The sequence below is a fragment of the Sceloporus undulatus genome, chromosome 2 (assembly GCF_019175285.1).
Source record: "Sceloporus undulatus isolate JIND9_A2432 ecotype Alabama chromosome 2, SceUnd_v1.1, whole genome shotgun sequence".
Lineage (NCBI taxonomy): Eukaryota > Metazoa > Chordata > Lepidosauria > Squamata > Phrynosomatidae > Sceloporus > Sceloporus undulatus.
In genome coordinates, this window is record NC_056523.1 from 191,194,339 (window position 1) to 191,222,197 (window position 27,859).

Here is a 27,859-nt window from a genome sequence, read left to right on the forward strand (position 1 = left end):
CTTTGTGTACACTGAACCATCAGAAAGCAAAGGTGGAACTGTCTCAGCCACCCTTGAAAAATGTTTTTTTTTTTGAAATATTTTGTATTTCCCGATAAAGGAAGACTTAACCTGACCAAAAAAGGAGAGAGGGGAGCTAATTCAAGACAGTCTTTGCAAGCTGCCCAAATCCCTTACTCCAGCAGGCCTCTCGCCTATATCCTGAAGCCAGTAAAAACCCTTGCCACTCTAGTAGGAGCAGGATGCTGGTGCCTGTAGTCACAGACTTGGCACTGTGTAGTGAGAGATGGGCCAGCTAAGCTTGAGGGAAGTGGGAGAGGAAAGGGAGGGAGGTCTCCTTCTCAACAGGAGCAGCTCATGGCTTCTGGACAGTAGTTGGCTGTGTGTACGGGCACAGAAGCACCATTCATTGGAGTGAGGCCTCGGAGCCTGGCCAGGTGCTCCGAAACAAACTCCCCTGTATGAGGTGGGCTGCATCCTGTGACTGGCATGAATTTCCAAAGCCCCCCTTGGTACTGCCAGAGCCTTTGCTCCAGTCAAAGCTGTGCTACCCCTCCTCCTTCTTCCTCCCCCATTGCCAGAGAGTTGTGGGGATGAAGAATATAAAACCGCTCACTGTATGGGAAGAATATATGCAACCAAGTGGGGATCCCAGCCTGGAGAGCAGCAGGCTTGCAATCAAGAAGGCAGTAAAAGGATGAAGCTCCTTCTCCTTGCTCTCTTGGTCTTGGCCTTATGGGCTCCTCCTGGCTGGGCTGCCAGGAAAAAACCCAAAAGCCCGACCCAGGGCTTGAGTCCCCCCTCCTCTCCAGCTGCCCTAAAGGTGCCAGCCCAGCCAGCGAAGAGCCAACACCAGCTCACAGCCAGTGAGCTCATCCCAGGAAAAGGTGTGGCAGTGGAAGGTGAGTTGGGGCAAGCGGGTAGGAGAAAAGGTTAGGAGTGTTTGCTGGACTCTTATCAGGAAAGGGCTTTAAAAAGAGATGGGGTGGGAAACAGAACAAAGCTGGGGGAAACAGAGAGATCTTGTAGCACCTATGAGACTAACTGAAAGAAAGAAGTTGGAGCATAAGCTTTCGTAGACTTTAGTCTACTTCCTCAGATGTATTTGTAGACTTAAGTAGACTTAAGTCTGTGAAAGTTCATGCTGCCAACTTCTTTCTTTCAGTTAGTCTCAAAGATGCTAAGATCTCTGTACATACTGATTCTACTGTGCATGCGTCTGTGCATGGCTGAATCTTTGAAAGCTGGTGAAAGTTACTGGTTTTAGACTACAGTTTCCAGATTCCCCTCGCTGGCACAGACACTGTGGGATTCCAGAGACTGTAGTCCCAAAATTTAGTTTTCCAAGCAGTAAAAGTAAAAAAGTAACAGGGAGGTGAGATGGGTTGGTTTGTGAACTACAGTTGTCCCTCTGTATCTGCGGATTCTACCATCCACAGCTTGAAAATATTTGTTGTTGTTGCATGCCTTCAGTTCTTATGGTGACCCTCTCTAAGATGACCCAAGCATTGGGCTTCCCTGGCAAGATTTGTTCAGAGGAGGTTTGCCATTGTCTCCCCCTAAGACTGAGAGCATGTAACTTGACCAAGGTCACCCAGTGGGTTTCATGGCTGAGCTGGGAATTGAGCCCTGGTCTCCAGAGTCACAGTCCAATGCTCAAACCACTATGCCATACTGGCTGTCTTTGAAAATATCCCCCCACCACCAAAAATAAAATAAAATAAAATAAAATAAAAATCCCCAAAGCAAACCTTGGTTTTGCTATTTTATATGAGGCAAAATTATACCATTTTACTACGTCATTGTCTTTAACAGAACTTGAGCATCTATGGATTTGAGTATCCATGGAGAAAACCAAACCCTGGCAGATACCAAAGGCCCACTGTACTGCAGAACAGTGAAAGGGATCAAACTGAAACTAGCATCTCACCACTGGGGACAATTCCACACAGAGTAAGCTTCAAATACCTAAAACTGTTTCACTATCCTCTGTACCATCCAATCAGCTCCAAATCTCAACTTGCCCTTCCCCAGGTATGACAGCCTGCACTGGTCCATGCTTCCTCCTCTCTCAATCCTAAGAGCTATAGTTGCCACCCATCCAAAATATTACAGGCTCAGGTAGGATTTTACTCCCACAGCTGGTCACCATCAGTTGGGTGTAGACAGAGCAAGAGGGACATTTCATCCAAGTTCCTTTTGTGGTGATCATGGCTGCAGGAGACATCATAATGCACACAGTGTAATGGAGTGGTGAGAAATGTGTGCATTATAGAGTGTGTGCTCTAAATGTTATGGGTTGTGAGTATATGAGCAGTCTGCTCCCATAGGAGTGAGTTGAGCCATTGATCAGGACCTGAGGCAGAAGCACATTCATACATTTGCTTTTCAGTGATTGCAATGGCCTAAAAGAAAGCCCAGATTACTTTTGGGGATCAAAAAAGAAATGTTAGGTGTCCTGATTGATTCTTTGGGCCATCAGTTGAGCAACTTTAGGTAAAATAATGGAAATTTCCTATTTTCAATTAATATTTATCAGGGAGCCAGGATCCTATCCCGCCTTTCATAGTTGCCTTCACAATACCTGAACTTGCCATCCTTCATGATTCACTTTTTAATGGAGAAAATGGATGCTTTTATTATCAAACCATTATTTGTTGTTGTCTGTGTTGTTCTCTCAGGGTTTTTTTTTCTGACTTGATTTGTGATGTTGGTATTTATTGGGAGAAGGGAGTGATTCCAAAACAGTGCTGTTCATGACAGGCAAAATTCTTCTAAAGCTCTGCAAGACTCCTGTGCAGTAAAATGCTATGGTCACTCTTCTTTGGGGTTCAGATGCAAGTGAGTCCCAATTGGCATGAGACTGCAGCAATTGGATGCCACAGTCCTGAAGCTGGGCACTGCCATGGTACTGAATGGACAGAAAGCAAAAGGAGCAGCATTTTGCCATTCCTTTTCTTGTTGGCTTCATGCTGCTTTAAGCAGCCTTGGTGCAACTTCTGGCCACATTGGGGGCATGTATTGTGTGCATGCCATACCCTCGAAGAAGCCAGAAGACGCACTTTGGGGCCCATCTTTTTTTGGGCCACAGTGCAATAGACAAAGTACTATTGGCTTCTTGGGACTCCTGTGACTTTAATGAAAGCTTTCCTGTTCCTAGGAATAATGGAAACATTATTGATTCCTGTTTATCATGATTAATGATGAAGCAGCAGTCTATTAATGGGCCCATGGATACTGGTGCAATCATACTAGAGAGTAAGATAAGAGGGTGAGAATTACTGCAGAATAAACCATGTATCAGACTCCATTGTTAGCGTGCAGGAGGAGAGCTCTTATGCAGGAGGAGAGCTCAGGAAGTTAATGGTAATGTTGATTTATTTACATGTGTACAATATGAGGTTTTCCATATGTAAGCAGACAACTATCTCAAGAACAGCTCCTTCCCTTTCACTTTGAAAACCCAGATTTCTGTGCACTTCTCTGTGTATCTTCCAATCACTCCTTTTTCTTATTCTGGTACTGTACATACATTCACTCAAACCTGTATTGTACCTGTATTGGTATGATCACCCAGTGACCTCAAATGGAAGAAGGAGGTGGCTGGCCATTAAGCTTTCTGTGACCTGCTATAGCCTGGATATGAAACTGAATATCAAAGTTAGGCTTGTCTAAGCCATTGTATTTCCCATCACCATGTATGAATGTCAGAGCTGGACAGTGAAGAAAATCAATAGAAAGAAAATCAATTCATTTCAGATGTGGTGCTGGAGAAGAGTGCTGAGGATACTGCCAGAAAATCAAACAAATGGGTCATAGGACAGATAAATCCTGAACTCTCCCTGGAAGCCAAGATGACTAAACTGAGGTTGTCATACCCTGGCAACAACATGACAAGAGATGACTCAGTAAAACAGACAAGAATGCTAGGAAAGGTGGAAAGCAGTAGAAAGAGAGGAAGACCACATACCAGATGGATAGACTCAATCAACAAGGCCATGGAGCTGAGCCTGCAGGACCTGAGCAGGGCAGTTAAGGACAGAGTTGCCATGAGTCAAGGCTGATTTGAGGGCAGTAAACAATAAATGCTGGCCACATGACCACCGGAGTTGTCTACGGACAACGAAGGCTCTTTGGCTTTGTAACGGAGATGAGCACCACCCCACTACAGTTGGTTATAACATGCAGATCAAGGAAAACAATAAATAGCCTGGGGTTAGATACCAGTGCCCATCTACTTGGTAGTGATAAATGCTTTATGCAGCTGATCTTCTGCTTTGTGCTCATGGACACTACCAGAGTGAGTGATGGTGGCCATCTAGGTAGATCATTCTGGGCTCTGGAAAGGGTACTTTTTAATAATATAGCTCCCAGATTGAGCACAACTGGTGCAGGAGCTAAACCTGCTTCTTCCTACTAATGATTCCAACCACTGAAAAGCAAATCATCTCTGCCTGCTCAATTAAAGGTATCCTAGGGCAGCCTCCTTCAGTCTGGGCCCTTCCAGATTTTTTTGGGACTATGGATATTATTGCATGAGACCCTTTCTTGCCACAATTGTGTCAGTTAAAAAAATAGAACATACATCTTTGAAATAGTGAGGCTGCTTCTGCCATCACACTTTCTTCTGGACTCCCCCTTATCTCCACCTTCTTGTCCTTTGCCCTACCTTTCCTTCCTTCCTTCCTTCCTTCCTTCCTTCCTTCCTTCCTTTAAAAATTACTTTTATTTTCACTTTTTCACACAACTCTGAAATTCTGCTGCAGTGATGTAAGTTTAAAAGGAAAAGTAAATAAACAGAAGGGAGAAAAAAGGCAACCAGCCTGCTTGGGGACAACGGGAGAGGAGAAGACACTGGCATCATGTGACTGCCAATATCACAACTGCCCTGGCATTGATGTTTCACATCTGGGAACTAGCATGATTGTAAGATCATTGACGGGTTTCCTGCATCAATGAATAGGGACAGACTAATCGAGCTTGTGAGACTCAGGGGCTATAGGTCAGAAGCATCGTCATGCAATAAGTATTGCCAAAGCTGCTCCCCCCCCACTATAATCATAGCTTAAAAGCCATGTGTAGTAATCCCCTACAGCTCCAATAATTCCCGTTTGTCACGATGGCTAGAAATGATGGGAACTGCAGTCTAGCACATATGTGAGGAGGGGCTTGAGAAGACTGTATTTCCTAGCTAGTTTTTGCGTCACAAACGTGGTGCTATGATAGGAACTGTCCTTGATACAGATCAAGGTGTATGTTCATAAGAAAATAACACAGATATCCTGGTTTTCTCTTTCCTGACTGATTTCTATAGAGACAACTAAGTCTGCAGCAGGTGCAGGAAGTGTGACAGCAGAAAAAGAGTTCCACCGGAAAGGAAGAACGTTTTCAGTTCAGAAGAACAGCATCTTGAGGAGAAAGGAGCCAGCTGTTCGTCACCTGGACAGCCAAAGTCTGGGAAAAGGAGTTGTAGTCAAGAAGGAGGAACTAGCCCAAGCTGGGAAGAAGGTGTTGGGCACTAAGAAAAACGAGGCCAACAGTACCACTGCCAGAACCGAAGTTACTGGCTCTAATACAAACATCGGCCTAAGCCACGCAGGGGGTAAGTACACCCAAAGAAATATGAACAAGGGTGGGGATAAGGGAATAGGAACAGGCCTGTCAGCAGGTATACAACCCTACTACCATTTTTAAAGTGTATCTTCCAAGTTTAGGGCCCACCCTCAAACAACCTCACACCCAAAAGGGAATCCATTAAACACAGTGGATGTTGCTTCTGAGTAACTGCCCTGAAGTTCTTGCTACTCACCTGATGTAAAGAGATGATTTGGGATTAATTCGTATGGATTACAAGGGCATGACTCTCTCTGTGTGTGTGAAATGTGGATTTGGTTTTATCTGGAATCAATGTCTGATGATGACAAGCTGTCATTTTAAATTTCACTGCGAGTGTAAAAAACTAGGAAATCTAATTTAGAGCTGGGAGGTAACTACTTACAAACAACAAGTTGTTATTATATAGTGTCAAGTCAACTCCAGTTTATGGTGAACCTCTCATAGGGTTTTTGTGCGTGCAAGATTTGTTTGGAGAGGGTTTGCTTTTGCCTTCCTCTGAGGCTGAGAGAGTATGACTTGCCCAAGGTCACCCAGTGCGTTTCCATAGATGAATGTCTCTGGTCTCCCAGTGTCTTAGTCCAATGCTCAAACTATTATACCATGCTCTCTGGAACACATTAAATTAATTATCTTCTTTATCTTGGATCTTGGTCTCTTTCTGCTGTGATTTTCCAACACAGCCCAAAATTGCATTGATCAAAGAGCTTAGTGGGACATATAAAATGGCAGATATCCCACTGAGTCCCAGATGTCCCATGCTAGACCCAGTACTGGTAAACCCCATGAGGGCACCAGGCTCTAACAGTTGTCCAAGGGTGTCAGGTTTCCATGCTGGGCTTTACTACAGGCATAATGGAAAATGTGTCTCAGCAGTGGGAATCCCTACATTGTATGATGTCACAGGTGGCCACAGTACAGGAGGCTGCTTGTGTATCCCATTGGTTTGATCTGGCAAAAGAGCAGTATGCAAAGCTAACTGGTTGGCCAATAAAGTTTTTTTCCCCCCTTGGTTCTTCACTCTACAGAGAGGACTTTATCATATCAGCTTTAACATGGTGAATTTTAGGATCCACTGGCTGTACAAGGCTTGTTTATGAGTTGCATTTACATGATGCCTTTCCTCCAAGGAACTCAAGGTAGCATGCATGGTCCTCTTCCTCATGTTTAGTCTCACAGCAACCCAGTGAGGTGTAGGTTAGATTTAGATATAAGTAAGCTTCATTCATGGCCAAGTGAGGATGTGATTCTTGTGTTCTCAAGTCAGGATTTGAATTTAGAAAGTTCCATACCTTCCAACTGTCCCGAGTCCTTTTCTCCTAACTTTTGTGCTTTTCCTCATTCATATCTTTTGCCATCTTGACTACAATTGGCAGTTGCTCTGCCCATGTGTCAATGTTTCCATCTGTGAAATGTAAGAGGGTATGCAGTCTTCATCCAACACGCTAACCATCCCATTCCCTCTGGCTATCAATCTATGAGTAGCAGAAAAGTTCTGCATAGCGAGCCATCTTTGCAGGAACAGGGCCTTTTCAAGAACTACGCTCTACTTGTGCCAGAGAGCCTCTGGTTTACTGTGTTCCATGCTGTCTATTTATCAGGTGCTGGACTCCATGTTAATTGGGGAGTAGGGGTGTCCAATGGGTGCCTTGGGGTGGAATTACTTTTCATTGTACATATCCTATCCTTGCAGGTTTGAGCCATCATACAAAGGAAATACCAGTGAAGGGAGAGGTTGCTTCCCACCGGACAAAGACAAGAAAAGAATATGTTGCAGTCACACACAGGAATGCAACTCATTCACAGAAAGGAAAAGTGTCAAGTTCTTGGCACAGAAATGAAAGCCAAGAACGTTCTAGTTCTGCTCCCAAAAATGTTCCTCTAAAAAACAAAAAAGAGCCCAAATTCCTCCCTAGAAATGCCACCCGGACCTTGTTGCCAAAGAAGAACCTCTTCTCATCAGGGAAGGACCATCACACTCACCACAGAAATAACAGCCACACACTGATGCAGAAGAAGCCTAACAATACCTCAAGGAACATCACTCAGGCACAGGAAGCAAAAGAGGCTAGGTTTCTCCACAAAAATGTCAGCCGGGACCTGCCAGGGAAAGACAGTGGCACACTTTTCACGAACATCAGTGGGACATCGCCAGAACTAAAGCAAGCCATCTTCCAGAGGAATACTAGCCGGGCACAGTCATATAAGAAGTCCATTGTCCCTCACAGAAATGCCAGCCAGGTACTACCAGAGAAGAAATCTGGCACTGTGCACAGGAATATGAGCTGGGTTCAAGCTAGGAAGGCTCCCATTCCTTCCCAGAAGAATGCCAGCTGGGTGGTGCCACAGGAAAGGCTCAGGCCTTCTCTTAGGAATGCTAGCCAGGCTCTGCCAAGGAACAGACACAGCACCCACCAAAGGAATATCACCTGGACTGAGGTTAGAAAGGAGAGCAGACATCCTCACAAGAATGCCAGCTGGGACTTGCTGAAGAAAGAGCCCATTGCCTCCCAGAGAAATCTTAGCCAGGAACTGGGAAGGACAAAGCATGGGGCTCGCCACAGGATTCATGGCCACACAGGGGCAAGGAATGTATCTAGTGCCCCTTTGAGGACAACTTCTCGAACAGAGACTGTAGTGAAAGAACATGGACCATCTCATCGGAAGGGCATCAGAGTTGGAACAGTTACACCGAGATGGCGGCTCACAGTACCAACAGGAAGGGGTGAACCCATAATGCCATCCCTGCCAATGACCTGCCTGCTTTCTGAACATGCCATTGCTTGTGGCAATGCCCGCCTTAAACACGTGCCCAAACTGAATGACTCCGTGCTCAAAACCCTGTACCTGGCAGGTGACTCCCTGAGGGAGTGAAGGGGATCTCCAACCCACCCTTGCAGCCAGCTTCCCTTTCCCAAACTTGTTCCTGGTTTATACACTCTGCTGGCCCCAGTAAGAGTGCAATCCTGTGCAGGTCTAGGAAGAAATAATCCCTAGTGATTTCAACAGTACTTAGTCTTAAATCAAGGTGTAACAGACATTATCCATACCCAAATTCCACTCTGGGGTCCTCTCTGCACCTGCAGAATTCACATACTAGGTTGGGATTGGGAATCGTGCAGCTCTTCAGATGCTGCTGGGCTACAGTTCCCAGCACTCCTCCTCACCATTGGCTATCCTTGCTAGGGCTGCTGTGACTTGCAGTAAAAAAAAACAAAACAAAAAAAAAACATCTGGAGAACCACATGATTGTCATCCCAGTAAGATCTATATCAGGCTGAAACCAAAGCTGCAAATACCGTATACAGTCAGCCCTTCTTATACACAGATTTTTTTATACACAGATTCAAGCATCCACGGTTTGAAAACGTTCAAAAAAAGTATAAATTTCAAATATCAAACCTTGATTTTCCATTTTTTATAAGGAACACCATTTTGCTCTTTCATTATACAGTATTTAATGGGACTTGAGCATACACAGATTTTGTTATACACTTTGGATCTTGGAACCAAACCCCAGCATATAACAAGGGTCCACTGTATACTCCACTATAAGTCAACCTCATGTAAAAACTGAGGGCAGGTTTTAGGGCCCAAATTATGGATTTTGGTATGAAGTGTGGATAAATCAAGGGTAAAGCTTAGGGGCATGTAACAAAGGATCTAAATGGATGAAGCAAAGGAAAACAATGCCAAAGAACTTAGAAAATTTCAGCAGGCATAACTTTTTGTGCTCACCCTAAAGGCTGGATGGATCAGAGAACGGGGTGGGGGGTGGGGGGTGTCAATGCTTCTAAGACAGGTTACACTCTTGCCTTTCACCAAGGGATGGTTCCTTTTTAAAATAAGAGTTAAAGTACAGTACTTACATTAACTCATGGATGGGCTGACTCAGGTTTTTTTGGGTCAATTTTTAAATTAAAATGTTTAGACTTATACATGAGTATACACAGTATATTTTAGAGACATAACCATGTTAATCTGGAATATCATTATGCAAAGAGATCTTGGATCACTTTTGAGTCTGAGCAAAAGAAGTTGTAGCATAAACTTTCATAAACTTGGTGCATTTGATGAAGTAGATTAAGGGGCTGTACAGATCAGCCAAATGGGCCAGCGCTGGGGTGGAGTGAAGGTTTGGTGGCTGCACACTGCACATCCTGACTTTATCCCCAGGCTGCTGTCATGCTGCCTGCTCGACCAGATGATGGACGGTGTGGGTAGTTGCTGCAGCCCCGATCTGATGCTCAAAGAAGCACTGGCAAGCTGGCCCAAAGGGGCCATCTGTTCAGCCCCTATGTTTAGGATAGCTTATGCTACAATGTCTTTCACTCAGCTAGTCTCAAAGGTGCTACAAGATCCCTTTGCATACTACAAATATTTGCTAGCATTCAAGAACCCTTGTGGAGAATTCTGACTGTTCTGGTCACACAGAACTTTATCACACAGGCCCTGGAATGGGCCTGTCCCATTTTAAAAGGGGACATGATGAGAATGGGAGGCGGCTTAGAACGCTGTTTACCACACAAGAAGAATGCTGCCGCCGCTGCCGCCAAACACTCCCATCGTGTTCTGGATGTGTCCCAGAGGGGGTGATTTTCAGGAATGCTTGAGAAGCAATCCTGAAAATCGCCACCTGGGGAACACATCCAGAACGCGATGGGAATGTTTGGCGGCAGCTGCGGCAGCGTTCTCCCTGTGCAGTAAATAGCATTCTATGTTGCCTCCCATTCTCATCACATCCCCTTTTAGAACGCAACAGGCCCGTTCCAGGGCCTGTGCAATAAAGTTCATAGTTTGCATGGTCAGAGTCTTAAGGCGATGGCTATCCCTGCTTTTTGTAGGACCGGCATATTTTCTGCTGACTTTGCCCATGAGCTCTGGGGTAGATAAAAACCAGCTAGAGCTGAAGTTCTCAAAAACTAACCAAACAGCAATACTTTCCTTTGCCATGTACTGAAATATGGAGAGATTCTTTGGAATAACCTATGTTGTACTCCATTATTAATTCTAAAGTGACCTTCTTAAACCTGGTGCCTTCCACTGGTTGGGGGTGATGGGAGCTGTAGTTCAGCTTTTGCAAGGAGGAATTTGAATCAGGGCAAAACAGGCAAGGGGAAAGAGTTAAAATCCCATCCCAGATGGATCTTCTGTGTTTATGTCTAATCTGCAAGGTCCCTTCCAGGTCTATGATTTTGTCATGAGCCCAGAAATTGGTGTGAAGCAGCCTAAGGCTGCTTCACACCAGAATGACAAGTGGGAATGATGGGACTTGTAGTCCAACATTTATTTTAGAAGACCATAGAAGTTGAAAGCACACACAAGGCCAAAACTGTTTTTTTGTGGTGTCATTGCCAATACAAAATCCAAACAGCTCATTCTACCCTCCTTTTCCTTGCAACTATATCCACCTTGGTGATGATCCTCTTCAGCTTCTTTCCCCCTTCTTCCTTTTTTGCTTTCCAGAGAATGAGATCACCAACATCCCAGGTGGGATTTTCTTGGGTTTGCCTAATCTGGAATGGTTGGATCTCAGCAAGAACAAGCTGGATTCTGCAGGTCTGCATCCAGAAGCATTTAAGGTTAGCGGGAAGGACTGCTATGTTAGTGAAGACAACTGTGGTGGGAGGAGAAGGAACTGAACTTGGGGCCAGCGACATCAAAGAGGATGACTTTTCATAAGATCACTCATAAACAGAAAAAGTCAAGGGCTACATCCAGTTTTGGACAGAACTGCAAAAACCATACATAAGTGAAGTTTGAGCAGTATAGGATTACTTTTTCCTCTATCATCACACTACACTGTTATAGTGCTGTTATTCCACTTTAACTACTGAATTCCTCCTGTGGAATCCTGGGATTTGCAGTTTAGGGAGGGGTGTTTAGGAGTATGAGCCAGGGAGCTCTTGGGCCTCACTAAACTACAAACCCTAGAATACCACAGAAGCCAGCCATAGCAGTGGAAAAATAGCATACTGTACTACTACTACTACTAATAATAATAATATTAATGTAGTGTGATATTGACTGTCTCTCTGCTATGCCATTTAGTTTTCTCTTCCCCTCTTCCCTGTTTGTTCCACTCCATCTCTCTTTCTCTATGCAAACCCACCTCCTTCTTTGTCCCCTCTGTTCTCAGTGCCACCTTATCTCTCTCTATGGGCTCATTCCCCCTATGAAATAGAGCAAATTGTTGATTGATTTATATGACCGTCATTCCCATTTGAAACCGGTTCTGATCCTGGTGCGGTCAATTGCAATTGCGATGAAATGAGGCAAATGCAAAAAAAAAAAACCCCGATTTATCCTGACATTAGTTTCAAAGGGGTTCTTTTGGGGGGGGGGATCAATTTTGCAGCATGTTTAACAAATGGGAACGACGGATCTGAATCACATCATTCTGGAGGGGAGAGACTAATTCTAGAGGGGTGTTTACCATCCCTCTTTAGTTTTTGGTAGATCCACCATTCCCCTCCTTTCTCAAGCGCTGCCTTTGTGCTTGTGGTGTGACTGATGGGTGTTGTTTTTTTAAAATTAAGTTCATAGGAAATTTGATTTACTGATCTTGCAACTAGCTGCAAAACCAATGAATCGAATTTTCTATAAATTTATTTTTTTTAAAAAAGACCTCTGCCATGCCTCAACTGAGTGATTCAGGCATGGTGAGGTTCTGGCTGGGACCCATGGGTTCCCTCTCCCCCCACCATGCTTGGAACGGGTGATCCAGGGATGGAAGGGGTCTTTTTTAAAAAAATTAATTCATTGAAAATTTGATTGATAGGTTTTGCAATTACTTGCTGCACTTTGATTGCAAGTATTTGCAAAAACAATGAATCGCATCTTCTATCAATTTATTTTTTTTAAAATATATATATAAAATAATTCCCAAGCCGGGTTGCCCAGGCTGCCGCTTACGTCACTGAAGACACACAGATGACTGACATGCATTTTGAAGTGGTTCCAACTAGTGGGGACAACAATCGTGCCAAAAAAGAATTAGTTGCAGGGGGGTAATGAAAAGCTCCGCTTTTATAGTGAGAATGATAGACCTTTTGGAATCGATTCACCAACATGGAGTGAACGTGAATCATGCGCCAATTCAAAATGTAAGTGGGAATGACCCCTTTGTTTCCCTTTATTTTGCTCTGCAGGACCACATCTCTTTCTCTTTTCTCTCCTTCCCCCCTTTCTCATTCTATCACTTCATCTTCATAGGCTACATGGAATTAGGTGACATCTACAGCTCATACACCTCAGGTTCCACAAACTAGGTCTATAAACAAAGCATGCACTGTGCCATGGCGCTTATTGTCTAGCTTATCTGGAGGATAGTAATAGATGACTAATTTTAAATACTTATTAGAATTCATCACCACAAGACATTACCATATCTTCCAGCTGTTCTGACTTGCCAAGGACAGTCCCAGTTTATCATCCCACTTTTTCAGCTACTTTGAAAATGTCCCAGTTTCTCTCTCCTCGTCCCACTTTCCCCCTTTGTCCTCAACTTGCAGGTGCTGTATACTGACTTTGTTGTTGTTATTGTCTGCCTTCAAGTCATTTCCAACTTAGATGAACATATCATGCAGTTTTCTTGGCAAAATTTGTTCAGAGGAGGTTTGTTCATGCCTTCCCCTAAAGATGGGAGGATGTGACTTGCTCAAGATCACCCAGTGGATTTCATGGCTGAACTGGGAATTGAACCCTAGTCTCCAGAGTCATAGTCCAACACTCAAACCACTATGCCACTAAACTGAGTTTAGTGTGCAAAGGTGCATTAGTTTGCCCTCCATTAACTCACAGAGGGAGAGAAGAGACAGGGACGTAGCTAGGATTTTAGGAAGGGGGGGTTCCAGACTAAGTGCCACCATTATAATGGGGCTTGGTTGGGGCGGCGGAGCAGCACCCACCATTTTTTTTTCTAAGGGGGGGGGGGGGCCCCGCCCCCCCAGCCCCCCCCCCCCGGCTACATCCCTGGAAGAGATCATAGTTTTGTCCATCCCAGTAGATTCAGGCAAAAGCAAACTGCTTCAGCCTCCCCTAGCTTGTCAGTTCTTCTTCTTTAATAACCTTTGCCATCTTGACCAGACTGTGATATTGCCTTGTCCACATGTGTTCGAGTTTTCATGTGAAATGGAGGCTATATAAGACAATAATATCTGAATAAATGCTAAGGCTTCTCAGTATTAATCATGGCCATGTTTTTGTCACTGTGCCATCTTCTCCCTATGCAGAACCTCACCAAGCTGAAGCGTCTGAATCTAGATGGGAACCAGCTTACCACAGTCCCAGCCTTACCCAGTTCGCTACAGGAACTAAAGATGAACGACAATCACTTAGAAGGTCTTCAGAGGCACAACTTCCGAGGTATGGAAACACTCTTCTTTTTTAAGTCCCATTCCTAGGATGGGAGTATGTATGGTTTTTTGCACATGCTCTGATGACCTTGTCCCTAGGTGCCAGGACTTTCCTATACACAAGGTGGCACTCTATTAATTCAGCTTCCTCACAGCAGGTACAACTCTGCCATAACCAGGTTATGGGCTGTATCTTGTGTTTCCTATAGTAGAACACACAACGAGAAGAACAGCTATTATTTATACGTGGTGTCAAATTTGTCACAAACGTCTTACACATAGGGGTATGTCCTTCTTGTCAAAAATTAAATTAAATTAGCCCAGAAGCACTGATCAGATTATTTTTTCAGAGATCAGTTACCTGATTACCTTTGATGCAATGTTTGCCATTAATTTCTTGCAATATTACATTGTTTTTATTACTTGAAGATGCTCAGTTGTTTTAATACTTCAGTGGTTTGTTCTGACTTCAGCAGATTTTTTATTTGTTTTAAATTCTTGTTAGCCATCAAGAGCTTTTTTAAAATTAAAAAAAAATTGCTATAGATTTTTCCCCCCCATTAAAGTCATAGTTCTGATTGTTATAGAAGATCACTGAGGAATCGAGTACTTTATTGCATCAGTGATTTAGGAGTTGTACATGCCATTATTAAAGGCATATTTTACAGAGAAGATACAATATACATGTTGCAAGCTTTTGAAGCTCCACTGGCTTCTTCATCAGACAAAAGGTGCTCAAAATCATAGAGGAGAATTTAAAAGAAAGGTGACGATGTCAGCCATGGTCTGCATTTTGTCAAGACATTGTGGTTGTTGTCTTCAATTCAAATGGTGTGGAAAGGTATTCATGCAGGTTGGCTACTCTTTCTTCTGGCCATGTGGCCAGATGCCCTAGTTTGTTGTTGCTAACTACCATCAAGTCAACTTTGACTTAGGGAGCCCTCCTAGTCCCCCTGTCATCACTCTCCCTGCTCAGGTCTTACAGATTCAAGGCTGTGGCTTCCTTGATTGAGTCTATTCACCTAGAATGTGGTCTTCCTCTTTTCCTGCTGCCTTCTACCTTACTAAACATCATTGTCTTTTCCAGTAAGTCATGTCTTGTCGCGATATGGCCCAAGTACAATAGCCTCAGTTTAGTCATTTTGGCTTCTAGGGAGAGTTCAGGTTTGATTTGCTCTAGGACCCATTTATTTGTCTTTTTAGAAATCCATGGTATCTGTAGAACTCTTCTCCAGCACCACATCTCAAATAAGTTTATTCTCTTCTGCTCTGCTTAGTTGATAACCTTGTAGTCCACCATTAACATCCCTATATTTCAGATGCAATAAAAATACATCCTCATTGTTGTTGTTATGTGCCTTCAAGTAATTTCTGATTTATGCCAACTCTCAAGTGAATGACTTGGACAAAGGAATAGGAATGATTTGGACAAAGGAATATCAAATTTGCAGATGACACCAGATTGGGAGGAGTAGCTAATAACCCAGAAGATAGGATCAAATTTCAAAATGACTTTAATAGATTAGAAAGCTGAGCCAAAACTAACAAAATGAACTTCAGCAGGGAGAAATGTATTTAGGCTGAAAAAAAAGAAACACATAGATATAAGATGGGGGACACCTGGCTTAACGAGACTATGTGTGAAAAGGATCTTGGAGTCCTATAGACCAGAAGTTGAACGTGAGTCAACAGTGTGATGCAGCAGTTAAAAAGGCCAATGTGATTCTAGGCTGCATCAATAGAAGTATTGTATCTAGATCAAGGGAAGTAATAGTGCCACTCTTTTCCACTTTGGTCAGGCCTCACCCGGAATATGGCATCCAGTTCTGGGCCCCACAGTTATAAAAGTACAATATGTTGACAAACTGGAGCGTGTCCAGAGGAGGGTGACAAAAGTGGTGAAGGGTCTGGAAATCATGCCCTATGAAGAGAGACTTAGGGAGTTGTGTATGTTTAGCTGGAGGAGAGACGGTTAAGAGGTGATCTGATAGCCTGGTTTAAGTATTTGAAGGGGTGTCATGTTGAGGATGGAGCAAGCTTGTTTTCTGCTGCTCTAGAGAATAGGACTCAGAGCAATGGATGCAACTTATAGGAAAGGAGATTCCACCTCAACATTAGGAGGAACTTTCTGACAGTAAGGGCTGTTCAACTGTGGAACACACTCCCTTGGAGAGTGGTGGAGTCTCCTTTGGAGGTTTTTAAACAGAGGCTGGATGGCCATCTGCCAGGGATGCTTTGACTGAGAGTTCCTGCATGGCAGGGGGTTGGACTGGATGGCCCCTGAAGTCTCTTCCAACTCTATGATTCTGTGGTTCTCTGAACCTATCACAGGGTTTTCTTGGCATGATCTTGGTGTCCTTGCCTTCCTCTGAGGCGGTGAGAGTATGACTTGCTCAAAATCACCCAGTGGGTTTCCATGGCTGAGTGGGGATTCAAACCCTGGTCTCCAGTGCTCTACGCCATGCTGGCTCTCAAAGTACATCTAGTAACACTATAGCTATACTGAAAGAAGTTGGTAGTGTGAACTTTTGGAAACTTGAGCCTACTTCCTCAGATGCGTGTTAACAGGTAATGTACATTTGAGAAAGTAGGTTCAAGACTATGGAGTTTATCACACGGGGGAAATCCCATGCAGAAATGGGGGTTTAAATCGGGGGGAAAAGCAGGTTGATTTTCACATGATATCCCGAAAGTAAAAAGGAGTGGCTTTTGTCTACTTTCCGTTTGGGTTAACACCACTTTAACAGTGATGTGTGTGAAAATCAACATGCTTTTGCATTTTTTCCCAGTTTTTTATTTCCGTTTTTGCATGGGATTTCCCTTGTGTGATAAATTCCTATGAAAATTCATGCTACAAGATCCTTTTGCTACCAGCTTCTTTCTTCCAGTTAGTTTCAAAGGTGCTACAAGATCCTTTTGCATATTGATTTTTCAGATTCATACTGCTATGTCTTTGAACACTATAGCTATACTCTTGCTTCTAATAATAATAATAAATAAAAATTTTATTTATATCCCGCCCTTCTTATAATCAGGGCGGCATACAACAAGGATTAAAATACAATCAAAACACAAAGACAAGAAAAATTAAAATACATATACAGCAATCATATAAAAATAACAAACAAAAAGCCCCATAGCCCAACCTCTTGGCCACGGAAGAGGAGGGAGGCCCACAGGATTTTATTCGGGGAATGCCTGTTGGAACAGGAAGGTTTTCAAGTCCTTCCTAAATTGGGCCAGGGTAGTGGACGAGCGGAGCTCGGTGGGCAGCGTGTTCCAAAGGGCTGGGGCAGCCGTGGAGAATGTCCTCCGTGTGGTGGAGGCTAACCTAGCCCCAGGCACCTTTAGTAATTGCTGCCCAGACGTTCTGAGGGTGCGAGGCGGAATATATGGGGAGAGGCAGTCCTTTAGGTATCCTGGGCCCAAGCCATTTAGGGCTTTATAGGTAATTACCAACACCTTATATTGAGCTCGGAAGCGAATGGGCAGCCAATGGAGATCTTTTAAAACCGGTGTTATATGGCTGGTCCTGGGAGCACCAGTGACCAGCCGGGCTGCCATGTTCTGCACCATTTGCAGCTTCCGAGTTTGGTATAAGGGTTGCCCCATGTAGAGTACATTGCAGAAGTCCAGTCTCGAAGTTACCAGAGCATGTACAACAGTTTCTAGGTCCCTCTGGGCCAGGTATGGGCGCAGCTGGCGAATAAGCCGAAGCTGATAACAGGTGCTCTTGACCGTCGCATTCACCTGAGCTGTCAGGTGAAGCGACGAGTCAAGAAGCACCCCCAGACTGCGCACGGAGTCCTTCACAGGGAGCGTGACCCCATTCAGGACAGGTGGAACCACCGCCATTCCTGGACCGGGGGAACCTATCACTAGTACCTCCGTTTTCTCTGGATTCAATTTGAATCGGTTTTCCCTCATCCAGCCCATTACTGACTTTAGACAGGCCACGAGAGGAGAGACGCCATCCTCAGTCACTGCATCAGTCGGAGACATAGAGAAAATAATTTGGGTGTCATCAGCGTACTGATAACCCCGCGCCCCATGTCTCCGGATGATCTCTTCCAGCGGTTTCATGTAAATGTTAAATAGCATGGGAGACAGAATGGCTCCTTGAGGGACCCCGGTTTTAAGGGGCCTCTCATCAGAGCACACGTCTCCCAGCTGCACCATCTGGGACCTCCCGGAGAGGTAGGACCGGAACCACTGGAGCGCAGTGCCCCCGATCCCCACCTCTGCCAGGCGTCCCAGAAGGATACCATGGTCTATGGTATCGAAAGCCGCTGAGATGTCCAAGAGCACCAACAGGGACACACTTCCCCCGTCGATGCTCAGACGGAGATCATTGACCAAGGCGACCATGGCCGTCTCAACCCCGTAACCCGCCCGGAAGCCAGTTTGAAATGGGTCCAGATAATCCGTTTCATCCAAGACCGCCTGAAGCTTAATCGCAACCAGTGGTCCCTTCAATGTCTCTACCTTGATCTCCACACAACCTCTCTACACAATATCCATGTGGCACACAATCCAGTCCAACTCTACACAATGCCGGTATTATTTATTTATTTAACGTGCCACCTTTCATTTAAATTGGACCCAAGGTGACTCACAAAAGCTACTTTAAAAATGGTACAATTTTAAAAGCCCGATTAAAAACATCACATTAATATAACAAGTTAAAAATATAAAATCATTTTAAAAAACAACACAAAGTTAAAAATATAAAGCCATTAACAACACAGCAAAGCAAACACCCCTACTAAGAAGACTCCCTGGGTGCTGTTACGTATTTAAAACCTGTTTTTGCTTCTAGTAGTAAAATCATTATTTTGTTTCCACACTCAACAGCTTAATGTGGATCATATGTTAGTCTAGTCTTGTTTCTTCTTCTGTATCTGCAGCAGGAGTGGACACCATGCTCCCATAACCCCTCGCCATTGGCTATAAGGGCCAACCAGGACTGATGAAATTGATAGGGCAAAAACATCTGGGAGCATCACAGCTGCCCCAGTCCCTGCTGTAGGAGGATGGATGGATGTGTGTGGGTTGTTTCCTGAGCAGCTTGTTAGCAGCTGATAAATGGTGTGTAAACAGGAAGCTCAACATACACACTGGCTAGCTGTGAGCAAGCCCTATTCTGGATACACTCAACAGAGACCCTTTGTTTCTAATCCTCCCTCTGAGGATGTACTGGTGGCCACTGGAAGGAAATGTGAAAACTGGGCTGATTTGCACAAGAGTGGGTCATTAGCAAGGCCTGGGGTTTTTTTAGTTCATTTCTTTGAGCATCTGTTGCTCTGACACAAGTTAGAGGATATTTGGAATAATAGGGAGACCAGGGTTTGATTCCCAGCTGGGCTGTGAAACCCACTGGGTGACCTTGGGCAAGGCACACTCTCTCAGCCTCAGGGGAAGGCAATAGCAAACCTGCTCTGAACAAATCTTGACAAGAAAACCCCATGACAGGTTCACCTTATGGTCACCATGAAGGCACACAGCACGCGCGCGCACACACACACACACACACTCTCTCTCTCTCTTTCCCCCCCTCTTTATAACTGGCCTTGCTCATGCGTCTTTTGCAGCATCCTGAATGATGGAAATTCAACAAGTGAAGCTTTCTCTATCTTTTTGCTAAGTCCCTGAATTTCAAGCAGACAATTAAGGGCTTCAGAACAAGACTGGCAAGGAGGTGGTGGACTCTATATGCCTCTACTTGGGGTATATAGAGTGGCTTAGTGGTTTGGGTGTTGGACTGTGACTCTGGAGACCAGGGTTCAATTCCCACTTGGTCATTAAACCCACTAGGTGACCTTGGGCAAGTCACATGCTCTGGCCTCAGGGGAAGGCAATGGCAAACCTCTGAACAAATCTTGCCAAGAAAATCCCATGATAGGTTCACCTGAAGGTTGCCATAAGTCAGAAATGACTTGATGGCACACAATAATAACAACCACCTGGGGTCAACTCAAAACAAAGCAGCACCCCAAGTCAAAAGCTGGTCATGTTATTCTGCCTCCTGAGGCAGACCTCTGTGCCACTACAATGGCAAATGAACTTGGAAAAGTTATTCCTGAATCTCCCAGGATGAAGGATTATGGGAGTTATAGTCCAAAAACGTCAAGTTTCCCAGGCTCTTTGTTGGTCTTTCTTGTCATCCCAAATCGTCTCACTCTCTACCTAATGGTAAAGCCAGTCCTCCCTGTCCTGTCTTTTCCATCATGATTTCAGCACTGAGTCATGTTTGGAGAGTCACATCATAATGTTTATTTTATTTTATTTATATGCTGCCTTTCTCCAAGAGTGGAACCCAAGGTGGCTCACAGATAAACCTGGCTAAAAACTTACCAATAAAATTTGAAAAATAATAAAAATAATTTCAGTATAAAATTACATTTAAAACAGAAAAGTTAAAAACATAAACACAGCCTGCACCCCAAGGAGAAGCCTCCCTGGAATGATTACACATTAAAATCCTGCTTGAACAAAAATGTTTTTGCCTGCCAGCAAAAGGTGAGCAGAGAAGAGGCCCACCTAGCCTCACAAAGGGGGGGTGTTCCCACTTGGCAGATAAAACAGATTATATTGGCGCGATTCTGATTCAGATTATGTTCCGGGAATAATTTCGTTTCCATTACGAAATGGGGCAAATTACCCCGATTCATTTAGACCCTGTTTTTGTTCCCATTTAGTTTAAATTGCTTTATTTTAAAGCAGATTAATTTGCTCCCCGTTCCCATTTGTGTCCACAAGCTGTCAATCAAGCGCCTAGGCTTCAGACGTCACAAGTCTTGGGGTTGTTTTTTTGGGGGGGGGGCAGCCAATGAAAATCGGCTGCATCCACTTCCGGGATTGGTGCGGAGGCGAGAGGAGCGCTCCCGCGGTGTTCCGGGGGACGCTCGCTTCGCGCGGCGGTGCTGCGGTTAGAGCGGGGTCCGCTTCTCCATGCAAAGGGACCCCAAAGCAGCTTTAATTCCCCCAGAGATAGGGGTCTCAGTGGGTAGCCCGCAGAGGCTCTGGAAGGCGACAAGCCCCCCTCAGGAGGCGGGGAAGAAGGTTGGGGGCGAGGCAAGCCGAGGAGCCGTGGAGTCAGCTTAGGCGGACGCCTGAGCCGAAAACCCAGCGGCGCGGTAGCAGCCTTTAGGCACCCAACGCCAGCACCAATTCTTATAGTGCAACTACAGGCTTTGAAGCCAGTGAAAAGCGACTTATTAAATCAACTGGTCCCCAAATTGACCAGGACGAAGAAGGAGATAAGGACCCTACTAAGTAAAACCCTCCCAAGACAACAATGCGCAAGCGGGTAGGAAAGTCTTTACTCCCTCTTTCCTGTTTGAAAGAAAGCTTGAACTGTGCATTGCTTTATTTGTTGTCCTGAACCCCTTTCCCACTTGTGGAAAGAAAAAGAAGGAAAATTGTGAACTGTGAATGTTGAATTTGTGGAAAAGAGCCCTTTTAAATACTTTTAAAGTGTTTAGAGCATTGTAGTGTCCAAACTTTGGAAGAAGAAGCTGTCTCCAAAGAAACTTGTGTTAATACACTTAAGGAGTCTAGCTATCTTTCTCTTTCCCTCCTCCTTTGCAAGTTGCTGAAGTATCTTTGAATTTGCCTGTGAACTTTTGGCCTGGGCTGGTGAGATGTGGATACTTTTGATATAGAAATTGGTCTATTTGGACTCAATAGAGGCTTTAAACAAAGTATCTACCTCACTAAGAGAGAAAGTAATCAAAGAGCTAAAGGCATAAAGCCACAGAGTCACAGGGCTAAATGGCTACAGCTGCCCGAAAGGGAGCAGCTGCTCCACAGTACTACTCTTCTAATTACTCCCAGAGGAGATATTCAATAGAAAAAGAACAACTGTCTGTAGTGGAGGAAATCAAGAAACTGAGGCTGGATATGGAGCAAAACTTGGCAAGGGAGATCAAAAACCTGAGGGCTGACATTAAAAAGGACCTCCGATCAGAGTTGAAGGAATTTAAACAATCTTTAGAAGCTGTTACTAAAGAAATAGCCCATGTCAACTCAAGAGTGCAGAAATTGGAGGATAGAACAAATTCAATGGAAGAAATGGTCAAAGATATCAAAACAAACCAAGATACAGACAAAGAGAGATTTTTGGACATGAGAGCCCTGGAGGAGCAAAGGATGAGGCAAAATTGTCTGAAACTTAGAGGGATAAAGGAAGTAAAAGGACAAAACTTATATGACTTATTGATACCAATCCTGGCAGAGTTCATGAATATCTCAATCCAAGAGCTAAGCTGGAGTATAGATAAATTATATAGGATTAATTCCAGAATTGCCAGGGACAATGACCTGCCAAGGGATGTAGTAATTTATTTTCTGAGACAAAATGTTAAAGATCAACTCTTGCAAGTAAGCTATCAGGAGAAATTAATGATAGAAGATTGTGAGATCAAGATTTTCAAAGATGTCCCCAAAAGGATTCTCCAGAAACGTGAGGGATATAAATTCTTAACAAATCAACTTAACAGACACAATATTTTGTATAAGTGGGAAAAACTGGAAGGGATATCTGTTTTTTTTAAACAGAGATGGATAAAACTGAACTCAACCTTCAAGGCTAAGGAATTTTGGAAGAGACATGGAAAGGAAATTGAAATGAATAAAAAGATGGGAAAAGATTACAAAGAAGAAAGACGACCTGAGGACAATAAAGAAGAGGAGGAGGAATTTAAGAAAGAGGAAGAGAAGGACAATCAGTCCTCGTCGGAATCAGAAAACAAAGATGAGGATGATGAGGGAGGTTCAGGGGAGTCTGAAGCAGAGGGTGAAGAGGAAGGAGAAATTAGAGTGGAAGAACAATCTGATAAAACTGTGGATATTGATGCTAGTCCAGAAGGAGCAAAAAGTAAGCCAAGAAGGAAACGACGAAAGACAAAGGCAAAATAAACTGTAAGTGGAAAGGACAAATGTCCCAGCATCTACAAAATTTACGTATCTTATCATGGAACATTAACGGTTTGAACAATAAAACTAAAAGGAAAGAAGTCTTCCACCTTCTTGGGAAAGAAAAATATGAGGTTCTATGCTTACAAGAGACCCATATCAAACAGAAAGATGAAAGACTCTTGAGAAATAAAAGACTGGGCACACATTATATAGCGGCAAATAAACAAAAAAAGAAGGGTGTAGTGATCTACGTTGCAGATAAACTGAACTCCAAACAATTATTCTCTGATAAAGAAGGTCACTACGTAGGGGTAGAGCTACAAATTAATGAACGACACATTCTTCTTGTGGCAATCTATGCACCAAATAATGGCAAGGCAAGATTCTACCAAAACCTAAGTAAGAGAATACAAGAGTATAGTGACAAGGAGATTATATTATGTGGTGATTGGAATGGGGTTCTTGAGCCAGATTTGGACCGTTTATCCACTAAACCAATAAAAGAAAACCAAGGCAAACTGCCGTCTTCCTTCTTTAAGCTCATAGAAGAAATGTCTCTACTTGAAACTTGGCGATTTAAACATGGAGATAGGCGCGACTTTACTTTCTTTTCAGATAGACATAAAACCTTCTCTAGAATAGACATGTTCTTTATTTCCAAATCATTAGCACCAAGTGTGAGTAAGGTGGAAACACTGGTAAAATCATATTCGGATCACAATCCTATAATGCTGACTATGAGAAAGGAACATACAGAATTCCGATGGCACTTACAAGACTACCTGCTCTCCTGTCCAAAGATAGTACAACAAGCTAAAGAGTTAATCAACAACTACTTTGCAGAAAACTTAAATAAAGGCACAGACATAAAGATGGTTTGGGCTGCTTGTAAAGCGGTCCTTCGAGGATACTTCATGAAGAAGCATTGTGAGACATTGGCAAAAAAAAGGCAGAAAATAAAACAAATCACGGAGGAAATAAACAAAAAGGAAGAAGAACTACAACGAGAACCAGGAAGTGTAAAAATCTCAAGGGAAATAAAATTGTTGCAAAAACAATATAACATGCAGAATGCAGAGAATATGGCCAACATGATGAAAAATGCTAAAATTAAGCATTTTCAACAAGCAAATAAAACTGGTAGATGGTTAGCGCAAAGGATATGTAAAACCAAAGAGAAAAAACTGATTACTAGAATTAATGATGGGACAAGATCCCACACAGATACAAAAGGAATTTTGAAAGCTACGTTTGATTATTTTAGCAACTCGTTTAAGAGGGGTTCTGTGTGCAAAGAAGAGGTAGAGGATTATCTCCAGAGATGTCCACTACCAGTATTGAAGGAAGAACAGATCACAGAACTAAATAAAGATATTTCATTAAAGGAATTAAAAGAGGCCATCAAGCGAGCTAAAACAGGTAAAGCACCAGGGCCAGATGGCTTTACGGCTAGATTCTACAAGATTTTTGAAGAGGAACTCGTACAATACCTGAGGGATGTGATGAATTCGATTAAAGGAGATGCTCTGCCACCTACATGGGAAGAAGCTAATATTACTCTTATCCCGAAGGAAGAACGAGACCATCAATATTTGAAGAACTACAGGCCAATTTCGCTGCTAAACGTGGACTACAAACTGTTTGCAGACATAATGGCTAATAGATTGAAAGTGGTACTACAGCTAATAATCCAGGAAGATCAGTGTGGTTTTCTTCCAAAAAGACAACTAAAAGATAATCTGAGATATATTCTGAATGTGATCGAACATTTTGATTGGCACAATGAAAGAAAACTCGCCTTGATCTTCCTGGACTTAGAGAAGGCTTTCGACAGCCTTGACTGGTACTCTATTATTAAAACATTGGAATGCTTAAAAGTTGGCCAGAGATTTATTAATTGGATAAGATCTATATATACTAAACAATCAGCCAGAGTTATAATCAATGACCAAAGAACAGATACAATTTCGTTATATAGAGGTACCAGACAGGGCTGCCCCCTTTCCCCTCTGTTGTTTATCTTGGTTTTAGAAACTCTGTTAATTAATATAAGAGAGGAAAGGGAAATTACAGGTGTCAAATACAAAGGTCAATGCTTGAAGGTGAGAGCTTATGCAGACGATATTGTAGTTACCCTAGAGGATCCCCTCACAGGATGTGATAAACTAATACAACATTTAAAAAAATTTGAAAGAATAGCGGGACTCAAAATAAATGTAGATAAATCAGCAGTGATTACAAAAAATATGGATCAGGAAGATCAAGATAGGTTAGTGAAGGCATCTGGTTTTAAAATTACTGATAAAGTGAGATATTTGGGGATTATTTTGTCCAGTAAGAACTCAAATCTAGTTAAGAATAATTATCAGAGGAAATGGTTGGAAATTAAGAAAGATATGAAGAATTGGCAGGGATTAAATCTATCATTATTAGGTAGGATATCTGCAGTGAAGATGCTGATTGTTCCTAAAATACTGTTTTTATTTCAAGCAATCCCCATCATTAAGAATGAAAAAATCTTTAAAGAATGGCAGAAGCAACTAGCAGAATTTGTTTGGGCCGGCAAAAAGCCGAGAATTAAAATAAAAATACTCTATGATGCCAAAGAAAGAGGAGGTTTTGCCCTCCCTAATTTAAGTCTATATTTTGAAGCTAGTGCTATACTGTATTTAAAAGAATGGATAACCCTACAAAACAGTAAATTGTTAAAGCTTGAGAGTACCAATAACAGGTTTGGATGGCACGGATACATGTTCTATGGTAAAGTTAGAGTTAATCGAAGTTTCAATGACCATTATATCCGAGCCTCAATTTTCCGGGTTTGGAATAAATATAAGAGAAGAATCTCTCCCAAACTTCCCGGGTGGCTTTCGCCACATGAAGCATTATATTGTTGTGACCCCAAAAGGGACCAGAGATGGATTAGATATAAGGATTTAATAAACAAAGATGGGTCAATGAAAACGTATGAAAGCCTGAAAGAGGAAGGATGGGATATTGGCTGGTTTTTATACAGACAGCTCAATCAGAGGTATAGAGAAGACAAAAAACAATCAGGGTATTCCAACTCCAATAATGAGATAGAAAATATAATATGGAAATCAGAGACCAAAACACTGTCAAAAATTTACAAAAAACTTCTGGAATGGTACACGGAAGATGAAACTGTAAAAGACCCAATGATTAAATGGGCACAGAATTGTGGGAGGGTTATCGAAATGAGTCAGTGGGAGAAATCATGGAATAAAAGAATGAAATACTCCTCATCGCAATATGTTAAGGAGAACTATTATAAAATTTTATACAGATGGCACTTGACACCAGACAAGATAGCCAAGATGTATAGAACAGGTAAAGGATTATGTTGGAACTGCCATAAGGAGATTGGTACTTATTACCACCTATGGTGGTCATGTGACAAGGCAAAAATTTTTTGGAAACAAATACAATTAGAAATCTACAATATTTTGGGAATCAAACTAAAAGTTAGAGCTGAAGTAATGCTATTATGTATGTTAGAGGAGAAAGATGAAATTAGATATGGAAAAATTTTGTTTTATATGCTAACAGCTGCTAGATTGGTATATGCACGATTTTGGAAGTCTGATAAAAATATAGAGATGGATGATTGGCGAGAGAAAGTATATGATATGATGGAATTGGATTTATTATCGAACAAACTGCAAAATCAGGACAATGCTAAATGGAGAGTAGACTGGGAAAAAGTTTTGGGCTCGATGGAAATAAAATGGGGGAAGGTGGTGAATTGGGCATCAAATATCGAGGAAATTATTTGATGTGTTGACAAGCAGAAGTTGCTTCGCTACAAGTGCTGGTAATAACTGGTCAATTCAAAACAAGTTAATTAATTAGTAGACAGGAAAGTTTATCTAAGGAAATTGAGGGATTGAAGGAACAAATCAGAAGAATCACACTTCAGGGGGAAACCCGGAATGATTGGAGGGTGATGAGAATATAGTTTATATTAAGGATAAATCATTTTGTTGCTATCTCTTTTCTTTCTCTCTTTTCCCCCTTTAAGGGATGCTATACTATTAAAACAAGGCTCAAGATTACTAGATTACTAGTGAAGTTATATAAAAGGCGTGGGAGGGAGGTAAGGATATTTACTGATTTGTATATAAGTGTCACAAGGACAGACATTGAAAAAAAAAATACACAAGGAGTCGTTCTGGGTTTCTTTTTGGGGGGAAAGGAAGTAGAATAACAGTACAGATAAATCAAACTGTATAGAGAGGTTAGTGTAAGAAAATACTTATGTGATTGTTTCTTTGTTCTACGATGGATTTATGTAATGTAATGATGTATAGAGAATAAATAAAATTTGCAATACAAAAAAAAAAGGGGGGGAGCAGCCAATGAAAATCGGCTGCATCCGAGGCTCTTCTGTTGTGTCTCCCCAGACTAGAAGGAGCCTCTATTCGTCCTCTTCTGTGTCTCCCCATATTAACTGCCATAACTCAGTGCTAGGGAATCCTAGGAATGGTAGTTTATTATGGCACCAGCACTCTCTGGTAGAGGAGGATAAATGTCTCACAAACACAACAGTTCCCATAATTCCTTAGTACTGAGCCAGGGCAGATTAAGGGGTCTCAAACTGTATTATTTCTACAGTGGGTTTGGAACTACAGATGAGTTTTATTTCGTAAATTAAAAAGGTTGTTACAGTACTTTATAATTTACTTTAGAAATACACACACACACACACACAGACACAAATATACATTCATATGTGTATATATATGTGCGTTCACACACACAAATATGTATGTGTATGTATACCTATGTTTGTGTGTGTGTGTCTGTGTGTGTATATATATATATATATATATATGCATGTGTGTGTGTGAGTATTCATATATAAACATATGTGTCTGTCTGTCTGTCTGTCTGTCTATCTATCTATCTATCTATCTATCTATCTATCTATCTATCTATCTATCTATCTA

General features: G+C 42.6%; 1 protein-coding gene across 1 annotated transcript in view; it reads left to right on the forward strand.

Moving 5' to 3' along the window:
- The first annotated feature begins 656 nt into the window (after positions 1–656).
- LOC121920893 (extracellular matrix protein 2-like) overlaps positions 657–27,859 on the forward strand; it is a 34,716-nt gene continuing 7,513 nt past the window's right edge. The window contains exons 1-5 of the mRNA XM_042448172.1: positions 657–902; positions 5,315–5,602; positions 7,307–8,467; positions 11,080–11,195; positions 13,848–13,980. Coding sequence (XP_042304106.1) covers positions 698–902; positions 5,315–5,602; positions 7,307–8,467; positions 11,080–11,195; positions 13,848–13,980 — 1,903 coding nt within the window. The 5' untranslated portion in view covers positions 657–697. The remainder of the gene's footprint in view (positions 903–5,314; positions 5,603–7,306; positions 8,468–11,079; positions 11,196–13,847; positions 13,981–27,859) is intronic.